Genomic DNA, 17,491 nt, shown 5'->3' on the forward strand with positions numbered 1-17,491 from the left:
ACCTTTTCCTGCACAGGGTCTCTGATGCCTAGTCCAGGTACCTGAGGGAGAAGTCAAACTACACTGTGTACAGGTCACCGGTCTATCCCAGTATAGAAGTGATTATTTGTGTTTTTTTAGTAAATTAAAAGCAATTACATTTGAAGGACCAACACTCAGATTCAGTCACTGTAGTTCATAGAAATGGAAAAATATAGGCTGTCTACTTAAAAAAAAAGCCATCTAAAGAAAGCAGGTTCTAATGACTTCACCTAGCCTAAAACAAAAAGACAAACAACTGTTGGCTCTGCACATATTTAAAAGACTAAATACACATGTTAGTGACGCAAAATGAACATTTTTAGTTCTGGTCTAAAAACTTTAACAGGAAGTTTGGCTAAGAAGTCAGAATAAAATTAAACAAAATCCAAGTGGCTGACCATGGACAGAATACAGAATTGCAGAATATATGAGAATGAAAAGGTAAAAATAAGTAAACTAATAAAGGACAACCAAACAATTAGAAGCTAAGCAGCCTCTTCAGATTACTTTGTGACTTATTGGTATCAGGTTGCGCTTTCACACAACTTTGGGGGAATGCCCAAAGGAGGAGTCAGGACAAACTCCTCAGCCAGTTTAGGCTTGTTGGTAATGCCAATTTCAATTAAAAGAGCTGAGAGAATTGAATAGAAAAGAGGTAAAAGGATGATTTACCTCACCAGGTCAGACATAATTTATCTTAAAGCAACCCATCTTGACAAATCTTTTCTTTGACTACCACAACTAACCAGACATCCCTCTTTTCCACAGCATCTAAGTTCAACCTCCAAACCCCAGTTAAGGTGCTGCTACCACTAAAATACAGATTAATAATCCAACAAAATCAGCAAAAGTACAAAACAAGCAGGCATTAATCTTGCCAGTCATCAAGAAGTTTGAAATTTAAAGTTGATTTGGTTCTTTGAAATGACAAGAATGCATTTCCTGAAACTGAAACTGGAAAAGGCCAAAACAGGTCCTCCTGGTAAGCAGTGAAATAATAATAATAATAATAACAATAGTGTGCTGTTTCAAACATATGTTTTTATTGTTAATATTCGCCATTGAAAAAGAGCTAGTAAAGCGACTGCTGTTGCGGACTTTAGCGTTGTTCCTATTCCCTGCACGCACAGGTGGGGGAGCTGTAGCCGCTCGAGAATGACAAACAAAACATTTTTAAATAAAAAATGAAAATAAAAAACTTTTTAATCAGAATTGGCCCCTGATGAAATTAATCCTCAAGATGTGAAATAATAAATAATTTAATGAAGCCTTAGAATTAAGAAATTCGACACAGTGAATCTAGCAACAGCCAATCACAGACTGTCTTACTCATACGTTTAGCCAGTTCAACCTATCGAAGTGGAGCTTTCAGAGACGTGAAATATGGTGGCGCCAATGTAATGGAGTTCCGCTGCCTCCCTGCTTTCATGCCATAGACATAGGAAGCTAGCAAAAGTGCTACGCGAGACTCGTCTAGGCCTCCTTGACCAGTGAACAGCTACTAACCTAGTATTGGGGGAAAGGGCAAAAATATTCCTTTATGAATCTGTTCGAGGACCGTTAAAATCCCAAAATATGGTGGTTCTCAAAATTCGAGACCAGGTAAGAGAGATCTTTGTTTCAAATGCTGACACAAGTTTAAGCTAACGTTGCTGGTTAGCTTAGCTCACCCAATTTCTGCATTCGCTAATGGAATGTAATCTGAGTCTAGTCCCTGAACTGGGATCTTTTAAACGCTTTGCTCTAATCCCGAACTAACATTTAGTAATCGGAGAATTTGTAAAGCCCGAGTTGGGTTAATTCATTCGGATGTGTCATTCATTGGCATCACATTTACTAAATGAATCGCGACACCAACAGATCATGTATAGTACAAGATTGCTACTGAATGATTGCTGTTTATCACCAGCAGATAGACTGAGCCTATATGAAACTGGCCTGTTAGGGCACCATTTCGCTTTTAAACAGTGAACTGCTGCTTCCTTTCCGTGAGACGAGTTGTCTGCCAAAAGCAGCAAAGTGATCTGTGGATGTTTGTGAGTTTGCCGTGACAACGTAAAGTTGGGATGTGTGTTTACATGCTAGCGAAACAAGCTTAGCTTGTGTGTGAGCCTTTTCGTAGGATGAACCAGCATCATTTTTGATGATTTTACACGAGAATTTCATACGCCCCGTTTACTACTAACTTTGCTCTTGTGTTGAAAAACCAGGAAAGTAATGTAAACTGGCAGAATTGTTGTGTAAAGTGAGCAGGTGAAACGGTAAGGTGATGATGGAGGTACTGAGCCCTTGAGGTTTTGTAGTCTAAAAATGTCGTTTATGAATACTATTTTGAAGAACTTAATTGGTGTTCTGCGTGATATAAATATATTATCCTATAAATAATTGTTGATAATGGAAAACAACTTTTTGTGTCTATTCCAAACCGCATGTGCGCATGTGTGTTTTTTATTGTCTGCGTGGTTGAATGATCGTGTGCCTGGGCTCCTGAGTGGTGCAGTTGCCAAAGGGCTGTCTCCATGGTGATGGTATTAACTTGTATGTGGAGAAGAGGTGCTCAGTCAAGCAGCCACACAGAAACATAGACCATCTCCCGCACCACTCATGCAGCTCTGGAGAGCAAAAAACAGAAACATGCAGATCTGTCTCTTCTTGTTGGCTTTATTGTAAGGATAAAGAAGTCATCAGTGAACAGAGCACAATTGTGCACTTGTTGTGTTCTCGGATTTGTGAGCAGTTTTAACACTTTGTGGTGCCCTACAGAGCTTCATGACCATTATATGCCCTAAATAGTAGGACTGTGCTCTTTGAAAATGTGACAAAGCTATTTGTTCCTTTTAGAGTGAGTTGAGTTTTAGTGTTTTGTCTTACACATACTTTAAATTCAGTATAGTTTAAAAAAAAGTCACACATGTCTTAAACTTATTTTGCAAAGTATTGTTAATAATGAGCCATATTTGATTGTTGGGTGGTTTCAAAAAACAGTAGCTTCAATTTTTGAGTCAAAAATGTGTATAAAGGTCTTTCATTTCAGTTTTAAGTGCCACAGAGAAGCATTATGCTGTGTTTTTAATAAGTGTTTACGTACATCCTGATTTTTTTATATGTTTCTTATTATTAACAAATATAAATATTAGACTTGAAAAACAAAAGTTTACACAAAATTCAGTTTTTAGAATACAATGCTTATTTTTAGATTGTATTTAGTTTTTTTCCTGTTTGGAAAAAAATAAATAAATGACTCTGAAACCTAATAACTGGTTCAGTCACTCTTGGCTGCCACAACTCTAGGAAGAGTTCCTGTTAACTTAATTGCTGAAGCACTGTGGAGGAATTCTGGGCTCTCGTCTTTGCAAAAGTATTGTTATTTGCACAGACTGTTGGGTTTTAGAGCATCATTTTGGTGTTAATAATAATAATGGATCATTGTCATGAGTTAGAACCCCTAATGAATAAAATGAGGTCACAAAAGCAACAAAATGGTCATCATCCTACCTTCAAAATACTTGACTGTTAGTTGGTTGTTTTGGTTTTTTGTTCTTAGTTTTTTTATTTTTTCCTGAGGCACTGTACTTTTCATGTTACTAATGCTACGAACGTTTTTTTTTGTGTCTGCGTTCTTTTAAAAAAGAAAAAAAAGGGGATCTCTTGAGGAGCAAAAGAATCACGAGGCGTTTGTTTGTGTGTGTTGTTCTGTTTGACTTTATAGATCCGGAAGTTTCTTAGTTTTGACGACTCGAATGTCTGAATCAGGTCTTGCATTGCATTCCGAATGCAGTGTTACCATTCTGAGAAGATTCTATTGCCTTTTACAAAGTAGCTTCTTGTTTTTGTTGTTAATTTGAACATAGATTTCTTCTTTTTCAGCCCCCCTTGCTGAAAGCTATTTTCAATGTCGACCCAGATGAAGTCCGCTCACTCATATTCAAAAAAGAGGATGTGAATGCACAGGTAATTCCAACAGTCATTAATCTCTGCATCTCTTTCCTCATACTGCTCTTCCACGTTTAATCATCCTCTAACGTGTAATCTTCCTTGAAAGACTTAATGCAGTACTGTAGTCAGTACTTCTACACACATCTGTTCATGATGTGTTTTTTATAATACTTCATGCTCTGTCTCTCCTTTATTGCATTCTGCAGCATTATTGTTGTTGTGGGATTATTTGTCTAATATTTGCCTGGCTGTTATTTGTTTGTGTTTTTCTGGACTCCTTGTGTTTTTAGCCCTTTCAGTCCTTTGAATTGTAATTATTAGCCTTTAATAAAATACTCTCTGTCCACTGCAATAATTGAACTAAAAATAAAGAGGTTTTGTTGACCGAATAGAGAAAACCAGGACACTGTTGAGTTTAATTTTAGTCACAGCTGTGACTTTCTACTTCTAGTTTGTTTGTTTTTTGTTTTTTTTAGGACAATGAGAAGCGAACGCCACTTCATGCTGCTGCTTATCTTGGAGATGCAGAAATTATAGAGTTGCTGATTCTTTCAGGTTTGTTAATTAAAAGTCAACCTATCAAGCAAGAAATGTATGTTTAGCAGTGGTTAAAAGACAAATGTGTTCATTTTTTCTATCATGAATACAAATACTTAAATCATTGAATTTCTTGGAATGCTGAAATGCTCCTGAGTTGGCATCACCATCGTTTTTGGGATGCTTTGACACAGTGGTTATATTATGTCTGGTCCATGTCTACAGCTGGAATGGTAACTTTTTCAAATGTTAGGATGGAATGCATAGACTGCCAGAGGGAATGAAAGCTTTCAGTGGAGGGAATTCCCTCTTGACAGCCCACTCATAACTTCTCTAAAGCAGCTCAAGAGGAAACTATAACCTGTTTTTTATTTGGTAAACCAGATCAGATAACACTGCCTTACTCTCAGTCTTGTTTAACTTGAAGGTGCAAGAGTTAATGCCAAAGATAACAAGTGGCTGACTCCCCTGCATCGGGCTGTGGCCTCCTGCAGTGAGGTTAGAGGATGTTTTTCTGGTTCTCTCTCACCCTGCTAAATGCACACCCTTTAGTCCTTTCCAGGTAACGCAGAAGTGATTCATGGTGCTTTGTCTTGCAGGAGGCTGTGCAGGTGTTGCTGAAACACTCAGCAGATGTGAATGCCAGAGACAAGAACTGGCAGACACCCCTTCACATCGCAGCAGCTAACAAAGCTGTCCGCTGTGCTGAAGCCCTCGTCCCTTTACTTAGCAATGTGAATGTATCTGATCGAGCAGGCCGGACTGCGCTTCACCACGCAGCCTTCAGCGGTCACCTAGAGGTAAAGCATTAAAATAAGAATGTCGTTCAGATCTAAATAAGCTGTTTTTTTTAGAAATATTTTAGTTCTTGTAGATTTGCTTTAATTCATAGAAAGGGCAAAGAGAAAAAAATCAACTTTTACTTTGAGTTAATGATCCAACCTCTTAGTTTAAGTGCTGTTAGATGCTCTATCCTTTCTAAAAGCAAGTTCCATAGACAGTTAAGTGCTAACTGTTGGACCTAGATTGAAAATAAGCATCCTTAGCTGTTTACATAACTTCCTGAACTTGTCTTCTTGCTAAGAGGAAGTGCTTCTGCTCAAATCATAAACGCTTTAACACAATAGTCATTGTATGAAGTTGCGAAGGTTTTTTGTGTGAGAGTGTCCCCAGCCTGCAGTAAACGTTTAGATTTTGATTTAGATTTTGAGTACAACATTATAAAACACATTCTCATACACTGCATTTGTTGAGAATATGCTGCGCTGCAATTCACTCATGTGAAATATACTATATTTATGTGCTGTGGAAGTTGGCGAGATCCGGTAGTGTAAATCCAAACAAAATCCAAGATAGGCTAGATTTCATATCAACAGCTGTGGCTGCAGACTGACTTTGGATGCAAATGTGCCCAAAATGTGCACAGACAAGAACACTTTATGCACACACGAATGCAAATGACTCTTGGTAATCATACTTTTACTTGCAAATCAGTCATGTTGAACGTTGTCACGTCTTGACATACTTGTGTGCATCAAGTGCACAAAGCACAGTTTATATTGTTGATCAGCAGATCGTCTTTCATCCTAGTTTTGTGTTTATTTTTTAGAAATAAGTCTTTATTGGATAATCTAAATGCATCAAATCAAATATTTCTGTGGTCAGAAAAATGGTCAGTTAAATGTATTTATTGATGGTTGGATATATGGTAAAGCTGCAAGCAGATGTATTGGATTTTCTGGTTGCTGTGAAAGTCATTCTGAGTGTTGATATTGGTCCTTTGCTGCTCTCAGATGGTGCGGCTCTTGCTCTCCAGGGGATCAAACATCAACGCTTTTGACAAAAAGGATCGGCGTGCAATCCACTGGGCAGCTTACATGGGTAAAAAAAAAAAAGACTGATTTCCTTTTCAGGACTGTTTTTTTTTTACGTTTTTTATTTAAATGCTTTTCCATCTGCTTAGCTTTAAGTGTTAAAGTGAGTTTTTATTAGGGAGCAAAGAGTTCTCCCTATTTTTCAAGGTGTTAAAGTGAGTTCTCACAATGTGTTGTGAGCCGAGGCGCAAAAAGCTTTTGTATGTTCGGCAACACAACCATGTCCTCTGGACTTCTGCAGGGCACATAGAAGTGGTGAAACTGTTGGCATCTCATGGCGCTGAGGTGACCTGCAAAGATAAGAAATCCTACACTCCCCTGCACGCAGCAGCCTCAAGTGGAATGATTAGTGTTGTCAAATTCCTCCTGGACTTAGGAGTGGATGTAAGTTTAAGCCTCTAACAGAACCCGAAAGTCCTTTTTTTTATTTTTGCTGTTTCTGGATGAAACATGTTTTTTGCCTGGTTGTCTGGTTGTTTAGATCAATGAACCCAACGCCTATGGAAACACACCCCTCCATGTGGCCTGCTACAACGGACAGGATGTGGTTGTCAATGAGCTCATCGAGTGTGGAGCTCACGTCAATCAGGTGAATGAAAAGGGGTTTGCACCTCTCCACTTCACTGCTGCGTCACGCCATGGCGCCCTCTGTCTGGAGCTTCTGGTGTGCAACGGGGCTGATGTCAATATCAAGGTGAGAATCCTCATCATATACTTAGTATTCAGTAATTAATTGACAATTTTGGTGACATACCTGTGTCCTAAATTGCAGACTGTTTCCTAGTATTCAGGATGTGTTGTTCAAACGCCTGGTTTGGGTTTGCTTGTTTCCATGTCAGTTAGTGGCTTGAAGACTTGTATTTGCGCCATCTTTCATGGTTTAAACAGTGACGCCTAGCGTTTGCATATGTCGATGTCCTGCTCACATTCTGTTCAAACTCAAAGTATGAAGAATCTCTAGACACAATGAGGATCCAGTTCCATCTCAAACCACATTGAAAAGAGCTTGAGCCAAATGCGCTCTAGTCTTTTGTGAGTTTCAGAGGAAATTTGGTGAAATGCACATCATGTATAAAGCAGAAAATCTCATAAAAGTCTAAACTGCTTCATTTCCCAAATTTGACCTTTGTTTTTAAGAGGTCGTGATATCCCCTCCCCAAATGCATGTTATTTCAGGTGATGTGATGGCTCCCGTACAAATCTGTGTGTACTCAATTGGGAAAAAATTTTACATCTTTTGAGTTAGTTACCTAAAAAAGGTTGATTAGGTTTGTTTTTATTTGAGTGAAGTGGTACGGACTCGTCACAAGCGCTGTTTTGTAGACAAAAACGGAGAAAAGGCTTGTTTCAAGTTTGACACTCTCTTAGCTTGTTTTTGTTAAATTCAAGCACTTGTTGCACAGTTTAAATAGTGATTTAAAACAAGCTAACAGAGTGGCTGATTCCAGATTTGTTTTTAGTCATAGTAAAGCTGTCAGATTTAAACACTCTTCTAGTGTTGTCCTCTGATAATCACGTAAAAGTCCTATAATTCCATGTACACACAGTACTTAAATGTTTTCAAAGAGAGTGATCCTTATGTAACCATCCTTTTTTCTTCAATCCACAGAGTAAAGATGGTAAGACACCTCTTCACATGACTGCAATCCACGGCAGATTTTCCAGATCTCAAGCCATCATTGAGAATGGTAAACTCCCCAAATCCAGTTTGAAAATCTGCCATCCTGCTGTAGAGTAGAACTAAAACGTTCATGCTTTTCTTCCCTCCAAAGGCGCTGAGATCGACTGTGAAGATAAGAACGGGAATACACCTCTACACATCGCAGCTCGATACGGACACGAGCTCCTAATTAACACTCTCATCACTAACAGAGCTGACACAGCAAAGTGGGTTTGCCTTTTCTGCGGGCTTTTTGCAAGTTTTTGGAATTGTGCGTTGAAGAAGAGCTGCTCTTTTAAAGGCTTTAGTCATGTAAAGGCATAGTGTTGGGATGAGGTTTTCAGTAGGATCGCTGCACTATTCTATTTCAAATTGTGACCTTTGGGCTTTTGTAACAAGGTATATTAATGGAATTGTGATTTTCAGGAGGGGGATTCATGGGATGTTCCCGCTGCACTTGGCCGCTCTCAGTGGTTTTTCTGATTGCTGCCGAAAGCTCTTGTCTTCAGGTGATTTTTTTATGGTAGCCCCTCTTAAAACAGACACAGTTTAAATGTAAAATTGTAAATGTATTCACAAATTTTCTTTATATTTCTTTATTCTGTGCAGGCTTCGATATCGATACTCCTGATGATTTTGGTAGGACCTGTTTACACGCTGCAGCTGCTGGAGGGTGAGCACGCAACAGATTAAAGATGCTTTAATCTGGAAGAATGTAGAGCTTTTTTAGCATAATGTCCAACTGTGTATTGCTGCTTTTAGAAACCTGGAATGCCTGAATCTTCTTCTCAACACTGGGGCAGACTTCAACAGGAAGGACAGCTTTGGCAGGTTTGTGGCATTTGAAATCTGATTTGGAGCAGGAGTCAAACCTGAGCTGGAAACCCACCTTGTTTTTCTCTTGTTTTATTTTCTCCCAATTCAGGACGCCTCTGCACTACGCTGCTGCCAACTGTAATTACCAGTGCCTGTTTGCTCTGGTGGGTTCTGGGGCCAGCGTCAACGACCTGGACGAACGGGGCTGCACTCCCCTCCACTATGCCGCCGCCTCAGACACAGATGGAAAGTGAGTAACACCTGTTTTTAGGCACACTGCTCAAGCCTCAATACTTCCATGTTGAATCCTTTGTCTGCAGGTGCCTGGAATATTTACTGAGAAATGATGCAAATCCAGGAATTCGGGACAATCAGGGTTACAATGCTGTGCACTACGCTTCGGCATACGGACATCGTCTTTGTCTGGAGCTGGTGAGAAATGCTTTCCCCCCCTGTTATCCAGTTTTAATGAACTTTAATTCCATTTTATTCATTTCCTTTGTTTTTTTTCTCCAGATTGCAAGTGAAACCCCCTTAGATGTGGTAAACCTATTCATATTTTCCATCTGAAAGAAGAGCACTTTACTTAAGAATGTCATTTTAACATGTGTCTCTCTGGTGTTTAGTTAATGGAAACCTCAGGAACAGACATCCTGAATGATTCTGATGTCAGAGCACCCGTCAGCCCCTTACACCTGGCTGTGAGTAATGTCTAAACCTGATTTCATAGCTCTCTAAAAGATTTTTGTACTAATTCTGTTCAGTACTCCCAGAACTGGTTAGCCTCCACAGATACTGCATCAATTCTAAATTCTACACATCTAACTTATTTATTTTCCAGGGTTTTGTTAACAATTTTCACTTATTAATCCTAGAATACTTAAAGGCTAATTAAATATGTAAAAATGTTTTGTTTTTTTTTTGTTCCAAAAGCCGTCTTATTTTTTTAACAAACTTTTTTTATTTGCTTGTCTTTCAGGCATACCATGGACACCATCAGGCAATGGAGGTTTTGGTTCAGTCCCTGCTGGATTTAGATGTTAGAAACAGCCAAGGGCGCACACCACTAGACCTGGCAGCCTTCAAGGGCCATGTAGAGTGTGTGGATGTCCTGATCAACCAGGGGGCCTCCATCTTGGTCAAGGATTTCACCTTGAAGCGAACCCCAATACATGCTGCAGGTAAAAACTGCAAAAAAGAAAAAACAAAGCTTCCTGGTTTGTGTAACCTCAGACTAAAAAACATGCGTAATGCAAATGGTCTGCTCCTTTGCTGCAGCCACCAACGGTCATTCAGAATGTTTGCGTTTGCTGATTGGCAACGCTGATCTTCAAAGTGCAGTTGACATTCAAGACGGGAACGGACAGTAAGCGAATTACATCTTGTTTTGTTTTTCTTTCCTCATCCTATTGAGGTGTCGACATAAACGCTAACTTGACTGTCATCACTCAGAACCCCTCTGATGCTGGCGGTCCTGAGTGGGCACACAGACTGTGTGTATTCTCTTCTCAACAAAGGAGCCAGCGTTGAAGCCAAAGACAAGTGGGGCCGGACAGCCTTGCATCGAGGGGTGAAGAGTTTTTTTTGTGTGGACTTTGGTGGATCTTTGTGTTATTTTGCCACTCAAATATTTACGCTAAAACAAAAATTGTTTAATTGAAACTGTATAAAGATAATTGCTTACAGAAGCTATAATGGTGTGTGCAGTTGCCTTTTCTTAGCTCTATTCAGCATCTACAAAAAAAATCTATGTTGAAAGAAAATCAAAGATTTGAATCCGATCATTCAGCCGAACAGCTTTTACTTTTTTTCCCTACAATTCAGAAGAGGCACATCCCTTAATAAAATTATAAAACACACCAGGAAATTTCCCCCATTCTTACAAGATGCATGTGTTTCTGCTCAGTCTGTCAGCTGGAGATGTTAAATTAAGTCTGATTTAATAAAGAAAAAGCAAAAGAAATCAATCATTTCTCATGATGGGACAGTGAATAAGATCTGGCTTGTTTTTCCAGGCGGTGACTGGTCACGAAGAATGTATGGAGGCCTTGCTTCAGCACAACGCCAGCTTCCTGGTGCGAGACTGCAGAGGCCGTACGCCGGTCCACCTGGCAGCGGCATGTGGACACATTGGCGTCCTTGGAGGCCTTTTACATGCCGCCCAGTCTGTGGAAACGCTCCCCGTGTTGACGGATAGCCATGGGTACACCCCGTTGCACTGGGCCTGCTACAATGGTAAATACCAGATGGGTTCATGTTCCAGAAATGTTGGAAGTCTGATTTGGAGAAAATATATTTGTTAGCATACTAATGGAAATTTGGATATAAAATAAGCATTTGTTTTTGTATGAACCTCAAATCAAAGTACATCAGATACTACTTTTTTTTTTTAATCATTTATTAATTTGTTATTAGATTTTAGTCCTGCTTTTCTTTCTTCAGGTCATGATACGTGTGTGGAGGTTTTGCTGGAGCAGGAAGTTTTTCACAAAGCTGAAGGCAATCCTTTCAGTCCTCTGCACTGTGCTGTGTAAGAGCCCGAGCTGTCTTTTGGTTTATTCAAACTGTCAGAGTTGAGTCTGGAATAGATTTACTGTTGGATATCTCTTTTTTTGCTTTCCTTAGAATCCGTGACAATGAAGGTGCTGCTGAAATGCTCATAGACACTTTGGGCCCAACCATTGTCAATGCCAAAGACGGCAAAAACAGGTAGGAGCAACTTTAACCTTAAAGTTGTCTTTTTTTCACATTTGATGTGAAAAACTTTGCCTTTTGTTAACCTTTTTTTGTAGAGGTGTGAGTCTGGCGATACGATATGTTTCCCGGTATTGTACCGGAACACATTTTCTGTCTTTTTTATTTTATTTTATTTTTTTACAATAATAACCTAGAAACTACTACCTGTATTTCAATACGTCTTCTATTGTAATAAAATTGTAAAATTCTGTTTATTTAATGATCACAATGTTAAGCACTGCAACTGTATCTCATATATAAGCTGCTTTTACCCAGGCAAATTTGTAGTGCTTTTATTTTGGTAACTTAAGATATAGAAAGGGAACAGTCAATATTGTCTGATTTCCACAGCTAAATGTTTTTTAGTATAAGAAAAAAAAATGGAAAGAATGTGCCTTAACCAGTAAGGTTCTAAAAGTATGATTGAAGAAATGAAGTGCTGTTTATTTTCAACATTGCTTAATGTAGCTTCTCCAGTACTTTTAAAGGGTTCAGGAGCCTGAATGGTGCCTCAAAAATAAAGGGGGGGGGGAAACACCAATTCTTTACAGAAACAAAAAAGTGTGATGATGAGGCAGCATGACAGGGTGAAGGAGAGCACTTTCATGTGTTTTTACATCACAGTCTGTACTGCATCGTTGTAGTCACGCTTTCTCACACGCGGAAGTAAACTAGTAACGTTCATCGCCAATCGAGTTTTTTCTAACACCCCTACTTTTTTTGTGCAGGACCCCTTTGCATGCTGCAGCCTTCACTGATCACGTGGAGTGTCTCCAGCTGCTTCTGAGCCACAATGCCCAGGTCAATACTGTTGATGCTGCTGGGAAGAGCCCTCTCATGATGGCTGCCGAGAATGGTCAGACCAATGCTGTCGGTAGGAATGCCTCTGCACCTTCCCCCAAAAATGGACTATCATTGGAAGAGCAACATTATTAACTATGGTTACTAACTTTTCATATCTTCATCCACTCCCACTGATTCTCAGAGTTGCTGGTGAGCAGTGCAAAAGCAGATCTTACTATTCAGGATGCTGTGAAGAACACTGCACTTCATCTGGCATGCAGTAAGGTATGTCCTCCCATATGGTGGCTCTGTTCTGTCACTGTAAAGCTGATAAAAAAAACGAGTGTCCTTCCTGGTTATAGAAGTTACTTAATGAGGATTTTTGTTTTAAATCAATCCTTGTTTTCTGCAGGGTCATGAAACCAGTGCCTTGTTGATATTGGAGAAGATTTCTGACAGAAATCTCATAAATGCTACAAATGCCGCCTTACAAACGTATGTAATTCACATAATTATTTATGCAATGTAGGATGTTTGTAGTGTGAAAAGTCACGAGGAGAGCTTAGCAGTGTCAGCAGACCCAGGATTTCTTTCTTTCTTAAAGGCCTCTTCACGTGGCTGCAAGAAATGGATTGACTGTGGTGGTGCAAGAGCTGCTGGCAAAGGGAGCCAGTGTCCTTGCAGTTGATGAGAATGGTAAACACTTCACCTTTTCTGTCTTTTGCAGTACAATTGGGGGGAAAAAACTGAAAGTAGTCAGCTCTCAGGCTGTTTTTAGCAGAAACTATAATTATTATCTAGTTTTTCTTATATATATATATATATATATATATATATATATATATATATATATATATATTTATTTATTTATTTATTTATTTATTTATTTATTTTTGTTTATTTATTTTTGTTCTCAGGTTACACGCCTGCCTTGGCTTGTGCCCCCAACAAAGACGTGGCAGACTGCCTCGCCCTGATTCTGGCCACCATGATGCCTGTGTCCCCCTGCACCTCGGCACCCACCCTCCCTTTCAGTGCCATTAACCACTACACCACCAGCCCCTCCAAGAGTGTCACTTTCGACAGCCTGCCCATGCTGGGAGGTGAGCATGGTTCCTACTGCAGCTTCAACAACATGAGCCATCACGACGGTTTCTACAAAGAGGAGGAGCTCAACGACTCTGATTCCGAGACTTATTAAAGCACGGAGGGAAGCGAAACACATCAACACACGCTGTGTCTTAAAATCACCCGATGGAAGCTTGGGAAGTGAGGAAAAAAGATGGAAGCCTCCGCAGGAGCCTTAAAAGCCTCCCTGCACACACCAGAGAGTAAGCGACGGAGAAGGAGGTGCAGCAGGCTGGCTCACACTGACCCTGACCTCAGCCAGCACTAGAGATGTCCTTCAGCAGATGCTGAACTGAAGTACTCATTGCTTTACCAACACTGACTTTTTTTTAGCGTGAAAATGACCGTTTGGGCAGATAGCAGCTGTTTTATGGCAATAACATCCTGAAGAGGTGTGTTTGCACTCCACCAAGACAGGGACCAAAAGACTCGGATGCGTTTTAACCCATTTTTAACATCATAACGATTCAAGACGGAGAATATTTTTGGGTTTATCTGTTACTGAGAATAAGGGCAGGGGGGTGGGGTCCAAATTTAATCTCCCAATTCATCTGAACACTCTTTTGAGCTTCAAGTTTGGGGGGGGAGGGGTCATTTATTATTATTTTTTTCAACATAAAAATTTTAAAATGCCAATTTTAACATCTTAAACTCTGTTCTCTCAAAATGTGATTTCCTACATTTCCAAACATTTGAAAAATATGCACCCGGTTAATATCAAGTTGATCAATCCTGCCGTTGTTTGTTGATCTAGCCTTTAAAGAATAATTTATTTGTACTTTTGGTTCCTCATCTGTTCATTTCGTGCCTTCATTAGTTACTGAGAAAACATGGGTTTGTAGAGGCAGCTGTTTAATTACAGTGAAAGTGCGCTTTAGAAAAGTATCAATGCACTGATTCAGTTCTGAGGCATCTTTGCTCAGTTTTCAGAAGAGGAAACACTGTAAACCAATGACAGGGCAGCATTTGATTTTTCTATTGAGTGTTTTTTTTCCTGGTTCTTATTTTAGTTCTGCTTGCTTTAACTTAAAAACATTCAATCACATCACTTTCAGTTGTCTATTACATCATTTTAAACTGGAAATATGTACATTTGCTAGCTTCAGTAGAATAAAGAGGAATTTTCTGTTCCTTGGTTTTCCTTGAAGAATGAAACTAGCATGTATATAGAAATTATGACTGTGAATTCAAAATTCCAATGAATTCTTTCAGTACGGAGATTGCTGTATATTTTATGAATAATAAATGAGTTATTTAATAATGAACGTGTGTCCGTGTGATTGCTGTGTTGCAGTTTGTTTTGACAGCTGTCAATCGCAGTGGGAGCATTAGATGTGGCTGTGCTTGAGTTTCTGGTCTTTATAATTATTCACTTATCACGGCACATGAAGAACTGCGACTAATGTGATTATTTAGGCTCATCCTTTCACTACTGTCATGTGAGGAGAAATCCTGCAAAGTGACAAAAGGTCATTTTGGCCAACAAAGAGAAAACAAAAAGTATAGACTTCACTTTAGTGATGTTCAAGATTCCACTCTAAGTTATTTTTTCAATTAAATAAAGAAATGTGAAGGATTTCTGCCTAAATATCATGAAAAAAAATATTTTTTTAGTGAGAAAATGGAATTTAAACACTACCAGAATTCATTTCTATGCATATTCTTTGTCATCTGGCTTCTCCCCTTAAGAGTTACTGCAACAAATGATCTGCTGTCATCCGTTCTCTCCTGCATCCTCATTGCCACCATCCACCTTCATGTCGTCCTTCACTACATCCATCCACCTCTTTGATCTTCTTTAGGCCTTTCCTGGTAGCTCCAACATCAGTATCCGATACTAACATAATCACTATCCATCCCCTCAATGTGTCCAAACCATTTTGATCCACACTCTCTCAAAGGGGATTTTAATGTCTTCAGGTCTGGCTCCTGTCTCTTTTTCTCAGAGCCACTGTTTTTATACCAACATGGCTCCTCTGACCACTGTCTTGCATACCTTTCATTTTTTGCTGATGATCTTTTGTCACATTTACAGCTGAAACCTTCTTCCACCCGTTCCCACCTGCTAACACATGCCTCTTCAGTCCTCTGTCTTCTTCACCTCTGCTCCCTGTAACTCAGCGTTTGACTTCAGTCCTTCTCATTGACTCACTGATACTGTGTCTTAAATGTCTGATCCTCTCTTCCTTCCTAGAGCAAACCTCCACCTCTCTAGATGGTGTACTAAAATTACACTTAGTCTATACTAAAAGTGAGGCAATATGAAAACAAAAGGTTCCAATTTAGTCTGAAGAAGTGTTCAGTTAGTTTATTTCTTATAGTACACATACGTGCTCCTGGCCTCAAGGGATGCATTCCCGCATGTTTTTTTTCAACATTCCCTGCTCAGGCATGTTCTATATGGCTGGACACACTTTTACCAGGTAATCAGTCACAAGTAGGGCTTAGATATCTTGAAATTATGCAGACACAGCGGGCTTTGAAGCTGCCAGCCCTGCTCTAAATGTTTAAATCTAAACTTTTAAACCTTTTAAGAGGTCTTGGGGAAGCGAAACCAGTTTTCATTCCTCTAGCTTTTAATGGAGTAACAGTTTCATCACAATGCACACAAAGAACAGGTCAGGGGATGCGAGAGGTTGGTTATAATTTGGGTGGGATAGGGGAGGGTTTCCCCTCAGATTCCAATCAAGGGTGAACCTAGACTTCCTTGAGCTGTGCCTGGTAAACAGGACCCGTCCGATCCACTGGTGCTGCTCTGCAGTTAGAGCTGCCTGCCAGGACTCAGGAGCAGCTGAAGAGAAAACATGAAGCAGCTTTTATTTATGACTGACACAGAGACACAAAGAGCTGCATCTACTGTCGCATCGTCAGCAGACTGAGTTGGAGGCAGGACAACTGGAGCTGCTGCTCCTCAATCCCAGCTATGTGAAGCTAAGCCATCTAAAGCCCTGCAGAGATACCACTATCAGGTGAAGGAGGTGGAGCCTCGTGAGCAAAAGGAGGAGCCAGTATTTGTGGGGCTGAAACAGAGAGAGCAGATTCTATTTTTTTTTTTTTTTCTGAATGTTTTTCTGAATGAAAAACAAATCAAATGTGCGACTCAGACAACAAAAAGTGAATGGGTGAGGTTTCTAGTGTGGTAGCTAAAAGAGGATGGTTGAATGAAAAGTTAATATTTGGCACTTAATGAAATACAGATGCTGAAAGCATGGAAAAGTAAAGTCAAATAATAAAATAGACTACAAAGTATAAAAAATTAATAAAGAATCACATTGTTAGTATAAAGGCACACGATCAACCCAATTTAGGATTGTGCAACCTACAGTGAGGATGATTAAAACTCATTCATTAAATCTGCATTTATAGAACAGATTAGTAGATACATATTTATTCAGCTATTAGTTACTCACAATGGTGAGGCTGCTTACAGGTGAGGCACTGCCTCACCTGAACACATGTCCCTGCAGAGACATATTTCAATAAGGAACCAAAAACCGACCAAATTGTGTCCACCCACCCAAAGCAATTTTTGCCCAGAAATTTAGAATCTAAACTGTCCAACTGAGCGAAAAACCGCCCAACCTGGCAACACTGGTGTTTGCAAGGCAGCTGACACGCTGCATTTTGGGATCTGTAGTTAATGTTATTGGTACGTAGCACTACATATTGCCGGGACATTAATAACAACAGTATTAAATGATCTCGCCAACTGGATATAATTACATGCTGGGCCGGATGTGGCCCCTTGAGTTTGACACATGTGCTGCATGGTCACATGTCTTTGCAAAATTTAAAGTGTTTCCACACATTGGACTGAAATGATGGCTGGATCATTTTATGCTGATGTCACATGTGTGTAGTCTGCTGTGATAGTCATTTTTACATTATAGTAAAATAAACATACTGTGTTTCAATCCAAATGGTATTTTTCAAGATCGATTATCAATGCATCTCGTTCTGAAATGATTTATCAATGGTATAGGTTCATTTGATCAACACC

General features: G+C 39.6%; 1 protein-coding gene across 1 annotated transcript; it reads left to right on the forward strand.

The window, feature by feature from the left end:
• The first annotated feature begins 1,414 nt into the window (after positions 1–1,414).
• On the forward strand, positions 1,415–14,756 carry ankrd28 (ankyrin repeat domain 28). The gene is made up of 28 exons (XM_023964196.1): positions 1,415–1,623; positions 3,889–3,972; positions 4,434–4,512; positions 4,922–4,992; positions 5,094–5,294; positions 6,288–6,375; positions 6,610–6,752; positions 6,850–7,062; positions 7,978–8,056; positions 8,141–8,255; positions 8,455–8,537; positions 8,638–8,701; positions 8,791–8,859; positions 8,954–9,094; positions 9,165–9,276; positions 9,361–9,387; positions 9,471–9,545; positions 9,824–10,025; positions 10,123–10,210; positions 10,297–10,414; positions 10,860–11,079; positions 11,287–11,374; positions 11,470–11,553; positions 12,309–12,454; positions 12,566–12,648; positions 12,776–12,858; positions 12,968–13,059; positions 13,281–14,756. Exons 1-28 carry the CDS (start codon positions 1,597–1,599, stop codon positions 13,562–13,564), a joined length of 3,159 nt encoding a protein of 1,052 aa, XP_023819964.1. The 5' UTR covers positions 1,415–1,596; the 3' UTR covers positions 13,565–14,756.
• Positions 14,757–17,491: the final 2,735 nt, after the last annotated feature.

The sequence above is a fragment of the Oryzias latipes genome, chromosome 16, assembly GCF_002234675.1.
Source record: "Oryzias latipes chromosome 16, ASM223467v1".
NCBI lineage: Eukaryota > Metazoa > Chordata > Actinopteri > Beloniformes > Adrianichthyidae > Oryzias > Oryzias latipes.

What these genes read in the sequence shown, in the direction of transcription:
- ankrd28 (XM_023964196.1), top strand. Translation starts at nt 1,597, where the DNA reads ATGGTGGTTCTCAAAATTCGAGACCAG. An exon ending in AACAGAGCTGACACAGCAAA is followed by an intron (nt 8,256 to 8,454) that starts GTGGGTTTGCCT and finishes TGTGATTTTCAG; the next exon opens with GAGGGGGATTCATGGGATGT. An exon ending in CCTTGCAGTTGATGAGAATG is followed by an intron (nt 13,060 to 13,280) that starts GTAAACACTTCA and finishes TTTTGTTCTCAG; the next exon opens with GTTACACGCCTGCCTTGGCT.